Source organism: Homalodisca vitripennis, chromosome 6, assembly GCF_021130785.1.
Source record: "Homalodisca vitripennis isolate AUS2020 chromosome 6, UT_GWSS_2.1, whole genome shotgun sequence".
In the NCBI taxonomy this organism is placed as follows: domain Eukaryota; kingdom Metazoa; phylum Arthropoda; class Insecta; order Hemiptera; family Cicadellidae; genus Homalodisca; species Homalodisca vitripennis.
This window is the reverse complement of record NC_060212.1, coordinates 5,134,732-5,155,993: the sequence shown is the minus strand read 5'-3', so window position 1 is coordinate 5,155,993 and position 21,262 is coordinate 5,134,732. Positions and strand designations below refer to the sequence as shown.

The window sequence follows — 21,262 nt, the reverse complement described above, 5'->3', positions numbered from 1 at the left end:
AAAGTTAACATTCTATTTCGGAAAGTTAATTATACCTTTCATTATGAATCCTTCTGAGGGATTCACAATCAATGGTAATATTCATATGATATTTTTGGACTTAAGATAACATTTTATTTAAACTAAATTAGAATATTCATCTTTCTAGATGATATTATCATTTTATAGACCACTGAGGCATAAAAAGCTTTATATCTTAACGTGGTATTTTCTCCCTATAAGTTTGTTTATATACTGCTTTTATAATAGTACCACAGTTTGATTTTGAAAGAAGTGCTCAAGTGGGCATGTGAACAGAAGCACGTGACGTCATAATCATATGATCGAAGTGGGTGAGTCCAGCGATTCTTGTAGTGTCAAAAGATTATCTCTGAATTTGTAATTTAAAATCTTCAAAAATGATGCAAGGATGTATGTTTAATATTGATGGTGGATATTTGGAAGGTCTCTGCCGAGGATTTAAGTGTGGGATTCTCAAACAGGCTGATTATTTAAATCTGGTGCAATGTGAAACTCTTGAAGGTAGGTTTCTTTACCAATAACCTTGCAAAGCTTATAATTTTATAAAAAATATTTTCACTAGAAATGATATTTTTAATAAGTGTATTTAGGTTGGTTTTAAACTAGATTAAGAGTATATACAAAGTATTTTTGTAGCAACTTTTATTGCTTATAAGTAGATACATTTTTTTAATCAAGTGTGATCTACATTGGTAAGATAGGGTAGGCTTGTAACTCTCAGGTCTATTAGATGAATGATTTCTCTTTTATAAATCAGCCACCATAATTAGCATAACATTAATCCTAGAATCTTGAAACTGTAGCACTAATACTGTACATTAAATCAGTTAGTTATTGTAAAAGTGAATATAGCCTAAGCCTTATTGCAGTAGGCTATGATATGCCATTTTTACTAGTTCAACTGGGGTAGGGTCCAATAAGCGGACCCGGTTTTTTATATCGAAGAATATAATCATCGATACCTAATATTCGCATATCGAATCATAGACTATCAAGCAGTGTGAAACTGGCCATAGATTCCATCCATAAAAAGAACTAATCCGCTGACTTGAATCCTAACCTGGTTCATGAACTACTCCTGACCTAGTTCCTGAACTACAACTAACCTAGTTCCTGAACCAGTTCAATCACTTCAGGATTAAATTATATTATTAAAATTAAATTTTATAATTTAAAAAAAGAACAAATACAAAAATATCTATAGATTATACTTAATACATTACTTTGAATACATGGTCTACTGTATTATATTACTACCCTCATTTTAGACCTCTTCTATTTTTGGACAAATACCAATCTATGGACGGCCATATCTCAAAAACGTACGAGCCAATTTTGATAAAACTTTCTGTACACATTCACTACATGGTCTAGTATACTAAAATACAAGCCTCATTCTTGGGCCACGCCTATTTCCGGAGCCACATCGATTTTACAGGCCAAGTGCTGACAAAAACCAATCTATGGACAGCCATATCTCAAAAACGTACGAGCCAATTTTGATAAAACTTTCTGTACACATTCACTACATGGTCTAGTATACTAAAATACAAGCCTCATTCTTAGGCCACGCCTATTTCCGGAGCCACAATAACTTTATAGGCCAAGTGCTGACAAAAACCAATCTATGGACAGCCATATCTCAAAAATGTACGAGCCAATTTTGATAAAACTTTCAGTACACATTCACTACATGGTCTAGTATACTAAAATATAAGCCTCATTCTGGCCACGCCTATTTCCGGAGCCACATCGATTTTACAGGCCAAGTGCTGACAAAAACCAATCTATGGACAGCCATATCTCAAAAACGTACGAGCCAATTTTGATAAAACTTTCTGTACACATTCACTACATGGTCTAGTATACTAAAATACAAGCCTCATTCTTAGGCCACGCCTATTTTCGGAGCTACATCGATTTTACAGGCCAAGTGCTGACAAAAACCAATCTATGGACAGCCATATCTCAAAAACGTACGAGCCAATTTTGATAAAACTTTCTGTACACATTCACTACATGGTCTAGTATACTAAAATACAAGCCTCATTCTTAGGCCACGCCTATTTCCGGAGCTACAATAACTTTATAGGCCAAGTGCTGACAAAAACCATGGACGGCCATATCTCAAAAATGTACGAGCCAATTTTGATAAAACTTTCTGTACACATTCACTACATGGTCTAGTATACTAAAATATAAGCTTCATTCTTAGGCCACGCCTATTTTCGGAGCTACATCGATTTTACAGGCCAAGTGCTGACAAAAACCAATCTATGGACGGCCATATCTCAAAAATGTACGAGCCAATTTTGATCAAACTTTCAGTACACATTCACTACATGGTCTAGTATACTAAAATACAAGCCTCATTCTTAGGCCACGCCTATTTCCGGAGCCACAATAACTTTATAGACCAAGTGCTGACAAAAACCAATCTATAGACAGCCATATCTCAAAAATGTACGAGCCAATTTTGATAAAACTTTCTGTATACATTCACTACATGGTCTAGTATACTAAAATACAAGCCTCATTCTTAGGCCACGCCTATTTCCGGAGCCACAATAACTTTATAGGCCAAGTGCTGACAAAAACCAATCTATGGACAGCCATATCTCAAAAATGTACGAGCCAATTTTGATAAAACTTTCTGTACACATTCACTACATGGTCTAGTATACTAAAATACAAGCCTCATTCTTAGGCCACGCCTATTTCCGGAGCCTCAATAACTTTATAGGCCAAGTGCTGACAAAAACCAATTTATGGACGGCCATATCTCAAAAATGTACGAGCCAATTTTGATAAAACTTTCTGTACACATTCACTACATGGTCTAGTATACTAAAATACAAGCCTCATTCTTAGGCCACGCCTATTTCCGGAGCTACATCGATTTTACAGGCCAAGTGCTGACAAAAACCAATCTATGGACGGCCATATCTCAAAAATGTACGAGCCAATTTTGATAAAACTTTCAGTACACATTCACTACATGGTCTAGTATACTAAAATACAAGCCTCATTCTTAGGCCACGCCTATTTCCGGAGCCTCAATAACTTTATAGGCCAAGTGCTGACAAAAACCAATCTATGGACAGCCATATCTCAAAAACGTACGAGCCAATTTTGATAAAACTTTCTGTACACATTCACTACATGGTCTAGTATACTAAAATACAAGCCTCATTCTTAGGCCACGCCTATTTCCGGAGCTACATCGATTTTACAGGCCAAATGCTGACAAAAACCAATCTATGGACGGCCATATCTCAAAAATGTACGAGCCAATTTTGATAAAACTTTCTGTACACATTCACTACATGGTCTAGTATACTAAAATACAAGCCTCATTCTTAGGCCACGCCTATTTCCGGAGCCACAATAACTTTATAGGCCAAGTGCTGACAAAAACCATGGACGGCCATATCTCAAAAATGTACGAGCCAATTTTGATAAAACTTTCTGTACACATTCACTACATGGTCTAGTATACTAAAATATAAGCTTCATTCTTAGGCCACGCCTATTTCCGGAGCTACATCGTTTTTACAGGCCAAGTGCTGACAAAAACCAATCTATGGACAGCCATATCTCAAAAACGTACGAGCCAATTTTGATAAAACTTTCTGTACACATTCACTACATGGTCTAGTATACTAAAATACAAGCCTCATTCTTAGGCCACGCCTATTTCCGGAGCCACAATAACTTTATAGGCCAAGTGCTGACAAAAACCAATCTATGGACAGCCATATCTCAAAAATGTACGAGCCAATTTTGATAAAACTTTCTGTACACATTCACTACATGGCCTAGTATACTAAAATATAAGCCTCATTCTTAGGCCACGCCTATTTCCGGAGCTACATCGATTTTACAGGCCAAGTGCTGACAAAATCCAATCTATGGACGGCCATATCTCAAAAATGTACGAGCCAATTTTGATAAAACTTTCTGTACACATTCACTACATGGTCTAGTATACTAAAATATAAGCCTCATTCTTAGGCCACGCCTATTTCCGGAGCTACATCGATTTTACAGGCCAAGTGCTGACAAAAACCAATCTATGGACGGCCATATCTCAAAACTGTACGAGCCAATTTTGATAAAACTTTCAGTACACATTCACTACATGGTCTAGTATACTAAAATACAAGCCTCATTCTTAGGCCACGCCTATTTCCGGAGCTACATCGATTTTACAGGCCAAGTGCTGACAAAAACCAATCTATGGACAGCCATATCTCAAAAACGTACGAGCCAATTTTGATAAAACTTTCAGTACACATTCACTACATGGTCTAGTATACTAAAATACAAGCCTCATTCTTAGGCCACGCCTATTTCCGGAGCTACATCGATTTTACAGGCCAAGTGCTGACAAAAACCAATCTATGGACAGCCATATCTCAAAAACGTACGAGCAAATTTTGATAAAACTTTCTGTACACATTCACTACATGGTCTAGTATACTAAAATACAAGCCTCATTCTTAGGCCACGCCTATTTCCGGAGCTACATCGATTTTACAGGCCAAATGCTGACAAAAACCAATCTATGGACGGCCATATCTCAAAAATGTACGAGCCAATTTTGATAAAACTTTCTGTACACATTCACTACATGGTCTAGTATACTAAAATACAAGCCTCATTCTTAGGCCACGCCTATTTCCGGAGCCACAATAACTTTATAGGCCAAGTGCTGACAAAAACCATGGACGGCCATATCTCAAAAATGTACGAGCCAATTTTGATAAAACTTTCTGTACACATTCACTACATGGTCTAGTATACTAAAATATAAGCTTCATTCTTAGGCCACGCCTATTTCCGGAGCTACATCGTTTTTACAGGCCAAGTGCTGACAAAAACCAATCTATGGACAGCCATATCTCAAAAACGTACGAGCCAATTTTGATAAAACTTTCTGTACACATTCACTACATGGTCTAGTATACTAAAATACAAGCCTCATTCTTAGGCCACGCCTATTTCCGGAGCCACAATAACTTTATAGGCCAAGTGCTGACAAAAACCAATCTATGGACAGCCATATCTCAAAAATGTACGAGCCAATTTTGATAAAACTTTCTGTACACATTCACTACATGGTCTAGTATACTAAAATATAAGCCTCATTCTTAGGCCACGCCTATTTCCGGAGCTACATCGATTTTACAGGCCAAGTGCTGACAAAATCCAATCTATGGACGGCCATATCTCAAAAATGTACGAGCCAATTTTGATAAAACTTTCTGTACACATTCACTACATGGTCTAGTATACTAAAATATAAGCCTCATTCTTAGGCCACGCCTATTTTCGGAGCTACATCGATTTTACATTTGTGTAGCTCGATTTTACAAAAATTGGCTCGTACATTTTTGAGATATGGCCGTCCATAAATTGGTTTTTCTCAGCACTTGGCCTATAAAGTTATTGAGGCTCCGGAAATAGGCGTGGCCTAAGAATGAGGCTTGTATATTAGTATACTAGACCATGTAGTGAATGTGTACAGAAAGTTTTATCAAAATTGGCTCGTACATTTTTGAGATATGGCCGTCCATAGATTGGTTTTTGTCAGCACTTGGCCTATAAAGTTATTGAGGCTCCGGAAATAGGCGTGGCCTAAGAATGAGGCTTGTATTTTAGTATACTAGACCATGTAGTGAATGTGTACAGAAAGTTTTATCAAAATTGGCTCGTACATTTTTGAGATATGGCCGTCCATAGATTGGTTTTTGTCAGCACTTGGCCTATAAAGTTATTGAGGCTCCGGAAATAGGCGTGGCCTAAGAATGAGGCTTGTATTTTAGTATACTAGACCATGTAGTGAATGTGTACTGAAAGTTTTATCAAAATTGGCTCGTACAGTTTTGAGATATGGCCGTCCATAGATTGGTTTTTGTCAGCACTTGGCCTGTAAAATCGATGTAGCTCCGGAAATAGGCGTGGCCTAAGAATGAGGCTTATATTTTAGTATACTAGACCATGTAGTGAATGTGTACAGAAAGTTTTATCAAAATTGGCTCGTACATTTTTGAGATATGGCCGTCAATAGATTGGATTTTGTCAGCACTTGGCCTGTAAAATCGATGTAGCTCCGGAAATAGGCGTGGCCTAAGAATGAGGCTTATATTTTAGTATACTAGACCATGTAGTGAATGTGTACAGAAAGTTTTATCAAAATTGGCTCGTACGTTTTTGAGATATGGCTGTCCATAGATTGGTTTTTGTCAGCACTTGGCCTGTAAAAACGATGTAGCTCCGGAAATAGGCGTGGCCTAAGAATGAAGCTTATATTTTAGTATACTAGACCATGTAGTGAATGTGTACAGAAAGTTTTATCAAAATTGGCTCGTACATTTTTGAGATATGGCCGTCCATGGTTTTTGTCAGCACTTGGCCTATAAAGTTATTGTGGCTCCGGAAATAGGCGTGGCCTAAGAATGAGGCTTGTATTTTAGTATACTAGACCATGTAGTGAATGTGTACTGAAAGTTTTATCAAAATTGGCTCGTACATTTTTGAGATATGGCCGTCCATAGATTGGTTTTTGTCAGCACTTGGCCTATAAAGTTATTGAGGCTCCGGAAATAGGCGTGGCCTAAGAATGAGGCTTGTATTTTAGTATACTAGACCATGTAGTGAATGTGTACAGAAAGTTTTATCAAAATTGGCTCGTACATTTTTGAGATATGGCCGTCCATAGATTGGTTTTTGTCAGCACTTGGCCTGTAAAATCGATGTAGCTCCGGAAATAGGCGTGGCCTAAGAATGAGGCTTATATTTTAGTATACTAGACCATGTAGTGAATGGGTACAGAAAGTTTGATCAAAATTGGCTCGTATATTTTTGAGATATGGTTGTCCATAGATTGGTTTTTGTCAGCACTTGGCCTGTAAAATCGATGTAGCTCCGGAAATAGGTGTGGCCTAAGAATGAGGCTTATATTTTAGTATACTAGACCATGTAGTGAATGTGTACAGAAAGTTTTATCAAAATTGGCTCGTACATTTTTGAGATATGGCCGTCCATAGATTGGTTTTTGTCAGCACTTGGCCTATAAAGTTATTGAGGCTCCGGAAATAGGCGTGGCCTAAGAATGAGGCTTGTATTTTAGTATACTAGACCATGTAGTGAATGTGTACTGAAAGTTTTATCAAAATTGGCTCGTACATTTTTGAGATATGGCCGTCCATAGATTGGTTTTTGTCAGCACTTGGCCTGTAAAATCGATGTAGCTCCGGAAATAGGCGTGGCCTAAGAATGAGGCTTATATTTTAGTATACTAGACCAAGTAGTGAATGTGTACAGAAAGTTTTATCAAAATTGGCTCGTACATTTTTGAGATATGGCCGTCCATAGATTGGTTTTTGTCAGCACTTGGCCTATAAAGTTATTGAGGCTCCGGAAATAGGCGTGGCCTAAGAATGAGGCTTGTATTTTAGTATACTAGACCATGTAGTGAATGTGTACTGAAAGTTTTATCAAAATTGGCTCGTACATTTTTGAGATATGGCCGTCCATAGATTGGTTTTTGTCAGCACTTGGCCTGTAAAATCGATGTAGCTCCGGAAATAGGCGTGGCCTAAGAATGAGGCTTATATTTTAGTATACTAGACCAAGTAGTGAATGTGTACAGAAAGTTTTATCAAAATTGGCTCGTACATTTTTGAGATATGGCCGTCCATAGATTGGTTTTTGTCAGCACTTGGCCTGTAAAATCGATGTGGCTCCGGAAATAGGCGTGGCCTAAGAATGAGGCTTGTATTTTAGTATACTAGACCATGTAGTGAATGTGTACTGAAAGTTTTATCAAAATTGGCTCGTACATTTTTGAGATATGGCCGTCCATAGATTGGTTTTTGTCAGCACTTGGCCTGTAAAATCGATGTAGCTCCGGAAATAGGCGTGGCCTAAGAATGAGGCTTATATTTTAGTATACTAGACCAAGTAGTGAATGTGTACAGAAAGTTTTATCAAAATTGGCTCGTACATTTTTGAGATATGGCCGTCCATAGATTGGTTTTTGTCAGCACTTGGCCTGTAAAATCGATGTGGCTCCGTAAATAGGCGTGGCCTAAGAATGAGGCTTATATTTTAGTATACTAGACCATGTAGTGAATGTGTACAGAAAGTTTTATCAAAATTGGCTCGTACATCTTTGAGATATGGCCGTCCATAGATTGGTTTTTGTCAGCACTTGGCCTGTAAAATCGATGTAGCTCCGAAAATAGGCGTGGCCTAAGAATGAGGCTTATATTTTAGTATACTAGACCATGTAGTAAATGTGTACTGAAAGTTTTATCAAAATTGGCTCGTACATTTTTGAGATATGGCCGTCCATAGATTGGTTTTTGTCAGCACTTGGCCTGTAAAATCGATGTAGCTCCGGAAATAGGCGTGGCCTAAGAATGAGGCTTATATTTTAGTATACTAGACCATGTAGTGAATGTGTACAGAAAGTTTTATCAAAATTGGCTCGTACATTTTTGAGATATGGCCGTCCATAGATTGGTTTTTGTCAGCACTTGGCCTATAAAGTTATTGAGGCTCCGGAAATAGGCGTGGCCTAAGAATGAGGCTTGTATTTTAGTATACTAGACCATGTAGTGAATGTGTACTGAAAGTTTTATCAAAATTGGCTCGTACATTTTTGAGATATGGCCGTCCATAGATTGGTTTTTGTCAGCACTTGGCCTATAAAGTTATTGAGGCTCCGGAAATAGGCGTGGCCTAAGAATGAGGCTTGTATTTTAGTATACTAGACCATGTAGTGAATGTGTACAGAAAGTTTTATCAAAATTGGCTCGTACATTTTTGAGATATGGCCGTCCATAGATTGGTTTTTGTCAGCACTTGGCCTGTAAAATCGATGTAGCTCCGGAAATAGGCGTGGCCTAAGAATGAGGCTTATATTTTAGTATACTAGACCAAGTAGTGAATGTGTACAGAAAGTTTTATCAAAATTGGCTCGTACATTTTTGAGATATGGCCGTCCATAGATTGGTTTTTTGTCAGCACTTGGCCTGTAAAATCGATGTGGCTCCGGAAATAGGCGTGGCCTAAGAATGAGGCTTATATTTTAGTATACTAGACCATGTAGTGAATGTGTACAGAAAGTTTTATCAAAATTGGCTCGTACATCTTTGAGATATGGCCGTCCATAGATTGGTTTTTGTCAGCACTTGGCCTGTAAAATCGATGTAGCTCCGAAAATAGGCGTGGCCTAAGAATGAGGCTTATATTTTAGTATACTAGACCATGTAGTAAATGTGTACTGAAAGTTTTATCAAAATTGGCTTGTACATTTTTGAGATATGGCCGTCCATAGATTGGTTTTTGTCAGCACTTGGCCTGTAAAATCGATGTAGCTCCGGAAATAGGCGTGGCCTAAGAATGAGGCTTATATTTTAGTATACTAGACCATGTAGTGAATGTGTACAGAAAGTTTTATCAAAATTGGCTCGTACATTTTTGAGATATGGCCGTCCATAGATTGGTTTTTGTCAGCACTTGGCCTATAAAGTTATTGAGGCTCCGGAAATAGGCGTGGCCTAAGAATGAGGCTTGTATTTTAGTATACTAGACCATGTAGTGAATGTGTACTGAAAGTTTTATCAAAATTGGCTCGTACATTTTTGAGATATGGCCGTCCATAGATTGGTTTTTGTCAGCACTTGGCCTATAAAGTTATTGAGGCTCCGGAAATAGGCGTGGCCTAAGAATGAGGCTTGTATTTTAGTATACTAGACCATGTAGTGAATGTGTACTGAAAGTTTTATCAAAATTGGCTCGTACATTTTTGAGATATGGCCGTCCATAGATTGGTTTTTGTCAGCACTTGGCCTATAAAGTTATTGAGGCTCCGGAAATAGGCGTGGCCTAAGAATGAGGCTTGTATTTTAGTATACTAGACCATGTAGTGAATGTGTACAGAAAGTTTTATCAAAATTGGCTCGTACATTTTTGAGATATGGCCGTCCATAGATTGGTTTTTGTCAGCACTTGGCCTGTAAAATCGATGTAGCTCCGGAAATAGGCGTGGCCTAAGAATGAGGCTTATATTTTAGTATACTAGACCAAGTAGTGAATGTGTACAGAAAGTTTTATCAAAATTGGCTCGTACATTTTTGAGATATGGCCGTCCATAGATTGGTTTTTGTCAGCACTTGGCCTGTAAAATCGATGTGGCTCCGGAAATAGGCGTGGCCTAAGAATGAGGCTTGTATTTTAGTATACTAGACCATGTAGTGAATGTGTACAGAAAGTTTTATCAAAATTGGCTCGTACATCTTTGAGATATGGCCGTCCATAGATTGGTTTTTGTCAGCACTTGGCCTGTAAAATCGATGTAGCTCCGGAAATAGGCGTGGCCTAAGAATGAGGCTTATATTTTAGTATACTAGACCAAGTAGTGAATGTGTACAGAAAGTTTTATCAAAATTGGCTCGTACATTTTTGAGATATGGTTGTCCATAGATTGGTTTTTGTCAGCACTTGGCCTGTAAAATCGATGTAGCTCCGGAAATAGGCGTGGCCTAAGAATGAGGCTTGTTTTTTAGTATAGTAGACCATGTAGTGAGTGTGTGTAGAAAGTTTTATCAAAATTGGTTCGTACGTTTTTAAGGTATGGGCCCTTTTATAGGGTTTCTCAAAACTTGCCTTTTAATTGAGTATAGTCTTGAAAATTGCGGCTATAAAAGGGGATTATTATCATAAAAGTACTGTTTGTTCATTTAAAATCTTTATTTGTAGTACTTATCATCACGTTATTAATTAAATATATATTTTGTATGGTTTGAGTTGATGAACTAGGTTAGGATTCATTTAGGAACTAGTTCCCGGTACTCGTTCTTTTTATGGATGGAATCTATGGCCAGTTTCACGTCGGTGACTATCAATCGATATAAAAGTAATAGCAATCATATGTTTAAATTAAAATGTGAATTTAATGATAACAAATAATAAATGAACATAACCAAAATCAGGGAAACTCATAACTTTAACTAAATGAAACAGAACGAAAACGTTTTTACTAAAGTTGTGTCCACCATTACCTTCTTTTTTTGCATCTGAAGACGACCATGTTAGCTCCTCTGACAGTTACATTTGTTACCTTTCCACAAATATCACATAATGGATTCTTAGGTACTAACCCAACATCCTGAAGCCATAAAAAACATATTTTATCGTCTTTTAAAGCAATTTCGTGAAGCTTCCTAAGATTGACGACCATTTTAATACACAATGTTACGTGAAATTTAAAATATTACCTTAATTGTATTATTTGAAAGTGTTTACAGCTGTTCATATAGATTATTTAACCCAGATATGGCTGAATTATTTTTTTATTTCAAATGAAACTAAATCTGGTTATTTTAGTTTAGTTATTTAGGGTATAAGTAAACAGGATATTAAGTTTTTACCTTTTTTCGAAACTCTATATTTCTTAAAAATAGCCTTCCTTCTGGAAGGATGTCAGCCGAATACAAGTAACATTCACAACTAAAAAATACAATATGATTTTTAAATTAGCACTTTGTTTTTACAAGCTTTAAAAAAAGACACACTTGTAAAAAGAACATTTATTTCGTATGATAGTGCAAAAAGCATGTCACATGGAGTGGAACTTCGCATTTCATGCACTTTGTAGTTGCCTTTTTTGTGGCATAAACGGCAATGCAACTGTTTTCTTTTTTTCCTGTGCGTGGGTCATTCTCTATGTCAGATACAATATGGTCAATCCTGTCATATCTGCAAAAGAAAACAAACAGTTTTATGTACTTAGGCTTAAAAAAATAACGTAACAAAGGAAAATAAGTAATTTAGACAGAAAATCTTTGGTATGGTAATCTCACCTGGAGTCAATTTTTTAGAAGAGGTAGATGGACGTCCCCTTCCAGAAACAACTCGTTTGTTTCCCTCCAACACTGCCAACACTATTCTTCTTCTAAATGCAAGTTGGTCGAGTTTTTCCGCCATCTTGCCTGTGTATGCTGCCATGCATTTTGTACGGAAACATCCAAGAGATGGGCAATGAGAGGAAAGTACCACTTCTTACCTCGAATGGAAACTCGGTAACAGTGATATATTCTGATCCGCTCTGTCTATACCGCCCATTGATGTAATTGTAGTTATGGATCAGTTTTTGGTTGTGGAACTGAAATCTTTTCTTTCCTCTCTTGTGAATATCTTTGCACGTGGCGCAAAGGGTGTACAGTGTCACAATTGGTTGCAATGTTAACGACACTATTGTCATTCCAAGAAACTAACAAAAGCCCACTGTCGTGGTCACTAGCATACTCCATAGATCCTCTGGGTTTCTTCTTCACAGTTTTTGATTCTGAGATGGGACATCCTTTACCAAATCTGTTGCTTCTTATGGTACCTGTTGCATTGATTCCTCTTTGTTTTAGATCACTCAGCAATTGAAATGATGTGAAAAAATTATCAAAATAAAAGGTATATGGCATTTTTTCTAGTGTATCGGCGTACGTCATGACAACGCCATAACCAAGACCATAGTTGGCATATTGCGGTGGTAAAGTTCCTGAACCTTGATAAGGTTCCAACCACACTAAATATCCATTGCTAGGCCCTCCACACCAAAATTTAAAACCATAACGAAATAGGTTTCCCTCTAATAAATTGCTTCGTCCCATGTCTGCCAAAATATGGAACCATGCTTTCATCAATCGAGTGGTTTTGGTGATGTGGCATAAAACTTTTGCATCTTTGAATTTATTTTTTACCAGTAGTGGTCTTATCTTAGCAAATCGGTCTTTATGATCTAACTCATCGTTGTTGCATACATGCAAGTTTTGCATTATAAATCTGAACCTGTCACGTGAGAGAGCTTCTACTACAAGGGATTATGACAATCCGATGACTGCTCCCAGTACATCTCTCTTCTGGACACAGTATTATAGCCACTTAGTAGCAAAACACAAAGAAATGATTTCATCTCACTTTCTTGAGCAATCACCCAAAACGTTCCTTTTAGCTGCATATTGATTGTGTATGTCACTATCATCGTTTATGACATCTTCATCAAAAAATAGCTCAAAATATTCTAAAGGTGTCTTTTCAATGTTGGGAACCGTTAACATTAGTGGCCAATCCTCAAGTATTGTCTCTAAATCAGAATTAATTTTCCAATTAAAAGATTTTTTTTTCTTTTCACTCAACTGAGTACTTCGGGTGGAAAGCAAAAGGTCTCTGTTTCTTCCTTTTGTGAGTCTTTTGTTCTATAGAAACAGTTTTTTGAAAGTTCCTCTGTATTTTCATTTTCACAAATATTTGATTTCTGCTCATCAAAAGGTATGTTTACTACTTCAAGCAAAGCAGGAGCATTCACTTGGCTTGGAGGGACATTGTTCTATCTCAACATTATCTTCCTCTCCAGAGTCTTCATCCGTCATATCAGCTGTTGCATTTGTTGGTGGTAGTAAGGTTATATCTACTCCAGTGTTTTGGTATCGCATCATCATTGCCTTCAATAAAGTCTAATAGTTGGTGCAAGGGAACAAACCTCCTAAAAAATAAACAAATATGATAATTTTATTGGTAAGCCAAATAAAAAAATCACACTGGCATATGAACATGCACAAAACAAACCCCCCACCACCGCCCCCACACAACCATGCACACATTTCACACAACAAACAACACATTTTAACACACACACAACAAAAAAATCTAATTATTTGTTCACCTGAACTATGTAAATAATCGAACTAAGTAAACCATATGTTTCTGATGTAGATTTTGCTAACGTCCTTCTGGAAGGAATCTCTTACAACATGAGAAATAGTATCTAGGTTTATGTTCAGGAAAAACATTTACACATTTTTAGTTTCATAAATATACCCTTTTTAGCTACCAATATATAAAGTAATAACATTTATATATGAACTAATAAATTTATAGGACTTACCCATCCACACGAACAAACGTCCTCTTCATCCATTTTTTTCAAAACTGAATGTTTATATCATGAGAACAAGGCCACTTAAAAGACTCCAGTGAAAAACCATGTGCTAAACAAATTTTTTAGGTTAATGTTTGACAAATAAACAGTGCTGCTTTCGGTGGCGCTAACTTGTACTAAAATCCACAAGGTCATAAAAAGAACATTGCATCAATCCTTCTGGAAGGACGTCAGCTCTAACTGGGTTAAGTTGTTAAAAATAATTCATCAGTATCGATTGATTATATCGATGGTTATGATTAAGTAATATCGTTTGCCAATTTCGATATAAAAAACCGGGTCCGCTTATTGGACCCTACCCTTCAACTGTGTTGATTAAGTAGGTAAGAGAGAATGTTTGCCCTTCCCTTAGCATAGAAAAAAGAGGATCACACTTTACAATATAATCCTTTGAGGAGCATTAAACGATCGTCTATACCATCCAACCATGTACCCTCTAAAAAGGCTGTGGGTGGGGGGACTTTAATAAGCGGCCTGCATTCATTATTTGATTGTTGTTATCATACAATTTGATATATTATCCAACTTCGATATGTAAAAATCAGATACAATAAGAGTTATAAATAACTGTAACAAGAAGAACCTCGTACATTACAATTTTAAAAACATAAAGTTAACAATAACATTACAAAACAACAAAACCAAAATAAGGCCTGGATTTAGATATCAAAGAAACCTTACAGTATTACAACTTGCCCAGTTTGACATTGAGTAACCACTTTAGTGAAATGGAGGAAAGAATTCTCCCCATGGGTTACCAGGAGCCAAACCCACATGTTGAAGCTACAGTCACTTGTGAGAAATATCTCACATATTTTCCTCATATTCATCACTATTTTCAAAGTTTACAAATATTAGTTACTTCTTGTTTATTGTTTATATTAAAATTACTATAACTAATAAGTGAAATCAATAATTGTAATATTGAATTATTCCTTCGGATAAAAACAATTGAACCATTTGATTAGTAATTGAATAATGGGTATTTATTTACATTAGCGTGACCATGGAAAATGGACTTTTTTTCATGGGTTGGGCATTTATAGCCAAGTATTACCATCACAGGTGCATATGAACTGGGGGGAAAGTATATTATTGTATTATATTGATGCCTTTTGGACATTATTGCGTTAAGGAGCAGGGGCATCACGTGATCTGGGATTCGACTTTTGCAAGCTCGAGTTAATTTTTTTTCCAAAAGGGCAAGCAGTGCGCAGCAGGCAGGCATCATTGACAGGATTAACGTATACTCGTCTTTACGAATTGCTTCCACATGAGATACCGAACATCCAACACGTAGGTCTGCCATTACCACTACTGAACTAGGAGGTTAAGAATAGACGTGGAGGAACAGTAGTTCAAAATGGCGTCCCTTCTTTATTTGAGAAGGGTCGGAGTAATACAAAACTGTAAAATATGGATAGTGTTGCCAGAGGTACGATAATTATCGTAAAGGTACGATAATTTCATTGATTTTATGTGCTGGTAAGATACACGATGGGTAGTTATTATCGTACCATGAAAGATTTTTGACAAATTTATACAAGTAACAAACCAAAAGTTAATTATAACATAATTTATTATACGAACATAACATACTTTTTCATTAAATGTGTTTGGTACGATTATTTTATATGAAAGTACGATAATTTCTCGTTGTTGGTATGATAATCGGTTTTTAAAATCTGGCTATACTGAGTTTGAGCAGACGCGGAGTTATAGGAAACTGTCAAAAACAGAGTTTTCAGAGGATTTAAAAAAATCGTAGCTCCTTTGATTTTCGTTGCCGACGAATTTTTTCTTCAATATTGTTTTCAGGGAAAATTGTAATTTTCAGGAAAAAAAATGAACATACCTTTCCATGGTCACGTTAATGTAAATTGATACCGAATAATGAATGTAGAGATGTGTGCTATTAAAGTCTACCCAGGCAGGATAGAGTACGATAAGTGGACCCGCTTTATTATATCAAAAATATCAAATGATATTTAATTGTTACACCCATTGATATAATCAACCAATAGTAATTAATTTGAACAATAACTAAATGATCTATAGGGCAGAGTACGGTAAGCGGACCTGGTTTTTATATCGCTTATTACAATTATAGATACTTTATGTATTGAATAACAGAACTATCAATTAATATCAAGGTATATAAAATACTAAACTAAAATCACATGTTTCAAATTAATAGAACTACTGTAGTTTAAACAATACTTAATATCATAAATAATAAAAAAATCACATAACTATTTAATTAAGATGGGTGATCGGAAAAATGTCATTTAAATACTAACCAGATACCAACAAGCGTGATAATTAGGTTACAATGGTTTCATGCAGTACATGTATTATCAATTTGTTCTGTAGGCTACATTAATCATAGTTTATTTATTTATTTACCAACGGCAATACACCAATTTACACTTTACAACAAGTTGATGGCACATGTTAAGAAGAAAAAAAGCAGCAAAAAACTTAACGAGTAAACAAACAATTTGATATAACAATACCTATGCTACAAGATGCTTAACTGTCAATGCAATGCCTTACAAATAAATCTGACATTGAATACTTAAATACTTACTCAATGAAGATATCCGACAACTCTGCTACAAATGCTAATAATACGGTGACTAGAAAGTACTACGAATCAGTTAACAAAGATAACAGAAAAGAACAAAAACAATGTACTCAAAAATAACCATAACAAAGCAAAAATAACAGAGCAATGAATAACAAACGAATAAATAACAACACTATAGAATAACAAAACGATAAAGAATGTGATTAATAACAAAAAAACAAAAAAATTGCATTAAGACTATGATTATGACTAGAAGAGATGTCTAATGCAGGTCTGGGCTGGAGTCTGCAGCAATGCGTTTGATGGCTCAAAGGGATGTGGAGAAAAAATCCACAGAAGAGCAAATGTCGTTGCCGAGTCGCATCAATCGTGGGATGGGGCTATGTTGGAGGTAGTTCCTGGCGGCATGACTCAGCTCGAACAAATGCTGCTGCCTTGTTCCTGTGGGGATGCGGAACTGGATCATTTCAAGTAGACTGGAGCAATTGATCTGGCAGTTTATGAGCCTGGACAGGAAGGAGATATCAGCAACTCTTCGTCTGCACTCCAGACTCCGAAGACCATACACAGCCGACAGCTCATCCACTCAGACGTCAAAGTATCTTATCCCAGAACGGCATCCCAGAAATCGCACAAAGTGTCTCTGCACTGCCTGGAGCTGTTTGATATGTCCATGTTGGTATGGGGACCAGACTCCAGCAGCGGGCGAGCAAGTGTCCTGAACTTAAGGGCAGCAGCGCCGGTACTCAGCCCGTGTTTAATTGTCTGGATGATCAAACCCAAGGACAGTTATGCAAGGTGTTGCATTTAACACTGGAACTGGCAATCAACACTTATATTGTCAATCTGAATCAATTTTGTTGTGGCAATCAACATTGTAATGTCAATCTGACAAGCATCTGTTTTGGCAGTTTGTATAGTACCGCACATAAGTCATCACTACCACCACTATTTATATACCATTTCAAAGAGAAAGAATTGTTGATTTCAATGGTTAAATTTGTTTTGCTGTTTTGGCAACAGTATCACAGTGCCATCATAAACTTGCCAGAATGGTTGTCTTCGTCTAGCCGTTTTGAAGCAGGTGTCTGTCTGTTTTGGTGTTTAGATTTAGTCACAAAAGATATTTATTTCACAAGATACTTGTATTATGTGTAAACGAGTTTATTATGGATATTTTAAAATCAGTATTTAGCGTTTTTGTCAGTAATTTCATGGTTTTATATGTGATATGTTGTAATTATTAAGCCTAGTTCAGTCAAGGCTATTGTGCAGTGCAGTAAGTGTTGGGGGCTAAAATATTAGTGATATATCATGGGTACGGTTTATTATGTTTGATTTATAGCTTTGGGGTAGGATACGATAAGCGGACCCGGTTTTTGTATGATTGTATGTATAGTAACTTTAGCCTTTTGTGTACTATTTGTGGTTTTTATAATATATTTAATTTTTCTTCAAGAGAACCTGATTCTATTAAGCTAATAAGGGTACTTTGATATCATCTGGAGGCCACTATTTTTGAACGAGTTTTCCTTATAGGGGACCAAAATAAACTCCATTATATGTTACTAGCACTTTCCTTGTTTCATAAAAAAATGCCCGTAGAGTCATACTTCCTGTCACCAAATCGTTTCCAAATATGCCTAGACGCTCTACCCTTCAAGTAGGCCTAGACGCACAAATCCTGTCAATAACGATTAATTAATTTTTTTAAAACGTTTTTGTTTTCATTCATTGTCATGTGCTTGATTAATTTATAATTTAATCGTGGTTACTTATTTTCCCCTCTAGGATTTACCTCAAACTGAAGAGGAAAGTTTTTTGTTGGCAAAATTCATGAGGAAATCTGGAGTAGTGGTGAATAGTGGTGGTGCATAATCGCTTCCTTTTGGGGGACAGAATATGGTAACCGTTCGTCATAATGGCTAGTAAATTTCAAAATTTGTTAAATAAAGTCTGTTCTTTTTAATACAGTAGTTTAATTTGATCCCCAATAAGGAAAACTTGTCCAAAAATAGTGACCTCTGGATAATACAAACAAAACTACCGTAATAATATGTACAATATTTAAATATTTACCATTTGTAATATTAAGGATCTTTAGAAAAACAAGAAGAAGTAAATTCATGCTTAACAGTACGTGATCATTAATAACAACATGAATTTTTCACGTAAAGTATTTTAAAATCTCAAACTGTGCCGACAGTATTAGAACATGTCTCTAGTGAAAAGCATGGAATTTTAGCAATCACCTAGCAGCAAAAAAGGGTTAATGCACCATATATTAGCTTCCTCACATTATAAGTCAGTTTGTAATTCACAAAATGGAAGGAATTGATTTACTATATTATTATAAATGTGATCAAAATGTATGGCCTAATATGAAAACTAGAATTAGAATAGAATTTATATTAAAAAATCAATAGTTTACATTCCACTTTTTCTTATTCAAGCTGTCGCTCAGGGAAGATAATATATATTATTTATTAATCAATCAAACTTTTAGATTCCGGTGACATTCCAGAGATATCTTTTTCTGGATTTTGCCACAATTTAAAGGTGTACCATGTGCCCTTGCTATGGACTACCTCATGACAGTAAATGATGGAAAAAAAAATCACTTGACATTTTTATTAGAACAGTCATTGGCCTTTTTCTGTATTTTATATCTACAGATGAATATTATTGTTTGTATCTAACTTGCTGGTTCTTGTCAACAAAATACTTATATAACAATACTGTTACATAAGTTAAACACTGTTCACATTGCTTTGTGATATTTAGTTAATGGTAAGTCTATATATAAGGTACGCTCAATTAACTGCTTACAATTTAAAGTTAAATCATATACATGGTTTTTTTTAAATTTAAATTTTTTATTTTTAAGAAAACAAAAGTTTGTTTATTAGCACTGTAATTTATACTATATTTATATTTATAATTTATATTTATAATATAAAAGTTTTATACTGTAATTTATTAATCCTGAAACTGGTAGTAATTTTTTCTCAGATGGCAGGTAATTTTTTAGTGTTTTGTACCCGTTCTTAAAAACTTTGTGAAAAGTATATTTTTACTATAAACCTATATTAAAAAAATATGTTTTTAGTGGTGGAACTGCACCTGGTGAAGTGTGATAATATAATAAATATTAGAATCTGAGATAGCTAATTTATTCTTTAATTTATCTCGTTTTAGAAAATACATACCTAGACATTACTTCCTGATGCAAAGCTGAAAATGATAACCCTTGTATTGACCATTGAAAAATAGATCTAATCTTTTTAATACTGCAATTTGTTTTGGTCCTAGATAAGGAAAACTTGTCCAAAAATAGTGGTCTCTGGATAATACCACAGTACCAAAATTTTTTATATACTTTTATGAAAATTACACATTTGAAATGTTTTCCTACTTGCAGTAGTTTTATATCACATTAATATAACAATATTCTTTCTTATTATATTATTCTAAGTACAACAACAATTATACAACATTTACAATAGTCTACTTGTGACAAATTTTACTATTACACAGAAATATACATCGCTGTAAGATTTTTTAGTAATTTGTAATATTTACATACATACATATGAAATAAGAAAGTCAAAATAGTGAATATATTTTATAAAAAAAAACAAACAATATTTACATGCAATAATATCATTTATAACATTTAGTAACTAAATAACAAATTGAAAAGAAAACAAAATAGACTGTAAACAGTGAAATTCACACGTTTGAATCTGAGCAACAAGAAATATTGCATACACACTTCGCTAGAAACAATAGCTTATGAAACGATGTAGACTATTGTTCAGTACTACGACTACAAGAAATCTAACATGATCTTATCTTTTCAGATCTTAAACTCCATCTTCAGGGCACAGACTATGGAAGTTTCCTCGCCAATGAGCCGAGCCCATTGGCTGTCTCCGTTATCGATGACAAACTGCGGGAGAAACTCGTGATTGAGTTCCAACATCTCCGCAATCATGCAGTGGAGCCTCTCTCCACTTTCCTGGATTTCATAACGTGAGTCAGTCGTAGAAAACTGTACGTTATTAATTTTTTGTTGTATTTTCCAGATTAAAAGGAATTTTTAAAAAGATATCCATCGTGTTGTGCCACAGTTTCTAAAAAGGGTTCAGTGGGGGTTCATACATTCAATGAAAGTTTAAAACTTTAATGCCTTACACATTTTGTACAGTGATTGATCATTATATAGTTAGTTTATACAGGGTTTGTCTTGAAAATAGTGTCATTGAATTCTTTTAAGCAAGTGTAAGTGAGAATGGACGTACTTTGATCGGTTGAAAGTGATTGAGAGGGAAGTCATGTAACAAGTGCTGGGCTGCTCAATCATTTTCCATTTGCTGCAAAGTAAGTCTTATCAGCTGCAAAAACTGCAGAGTAAAAGTTGTTGTTTCCGTTATAATTGTTGGACAAAGAAAGGTGATCAACGGTTAAACTTGGCAAGACCATTGCCAAAACTAAAGAAAAGTAAAGATGTCTTATTTTACCTGGTGAAGTTAAGGCTAAGAAGCCATCTCTAACACACAACCTGGGGACCAACGGCTTAAAGCTGAAACTATTTCAGTGATTCAGTTTTTGAAGAGGATACTCTGTTGGGCAAGCAAGTG

General features: G+C 35.7%; 1 protein-coding gene across 1 annotated transcript in view; it reads left to right on the top strand.

Annotated features, from left to right (window-relative positions):
- The first annotated feature begins 312 nt into the window (after positions 1 to 312).
- The window catches only part of LOC124364088 (V-type proton ATPase subunit d), a 40,798-nt gene continuing 19,848 nt past the window's right edge, over positions 313 to 21,262 (top strand). Inside the window, exons 1-2 of the mRNA XM_046819272.1 lie at positions 313 to 522; positions 20,483 to 20,654. Coding sequence (XP_046675228.1) covers positions 399 to 522; positions 20,483 to 20,654 — 296 coding nt within the window. The 5' untranslated portion in view covers positions 313 to 398. The remainder of the gene's footprint in view (positions 523 to 20,482; positions 20,655 to 21,262) is intronic.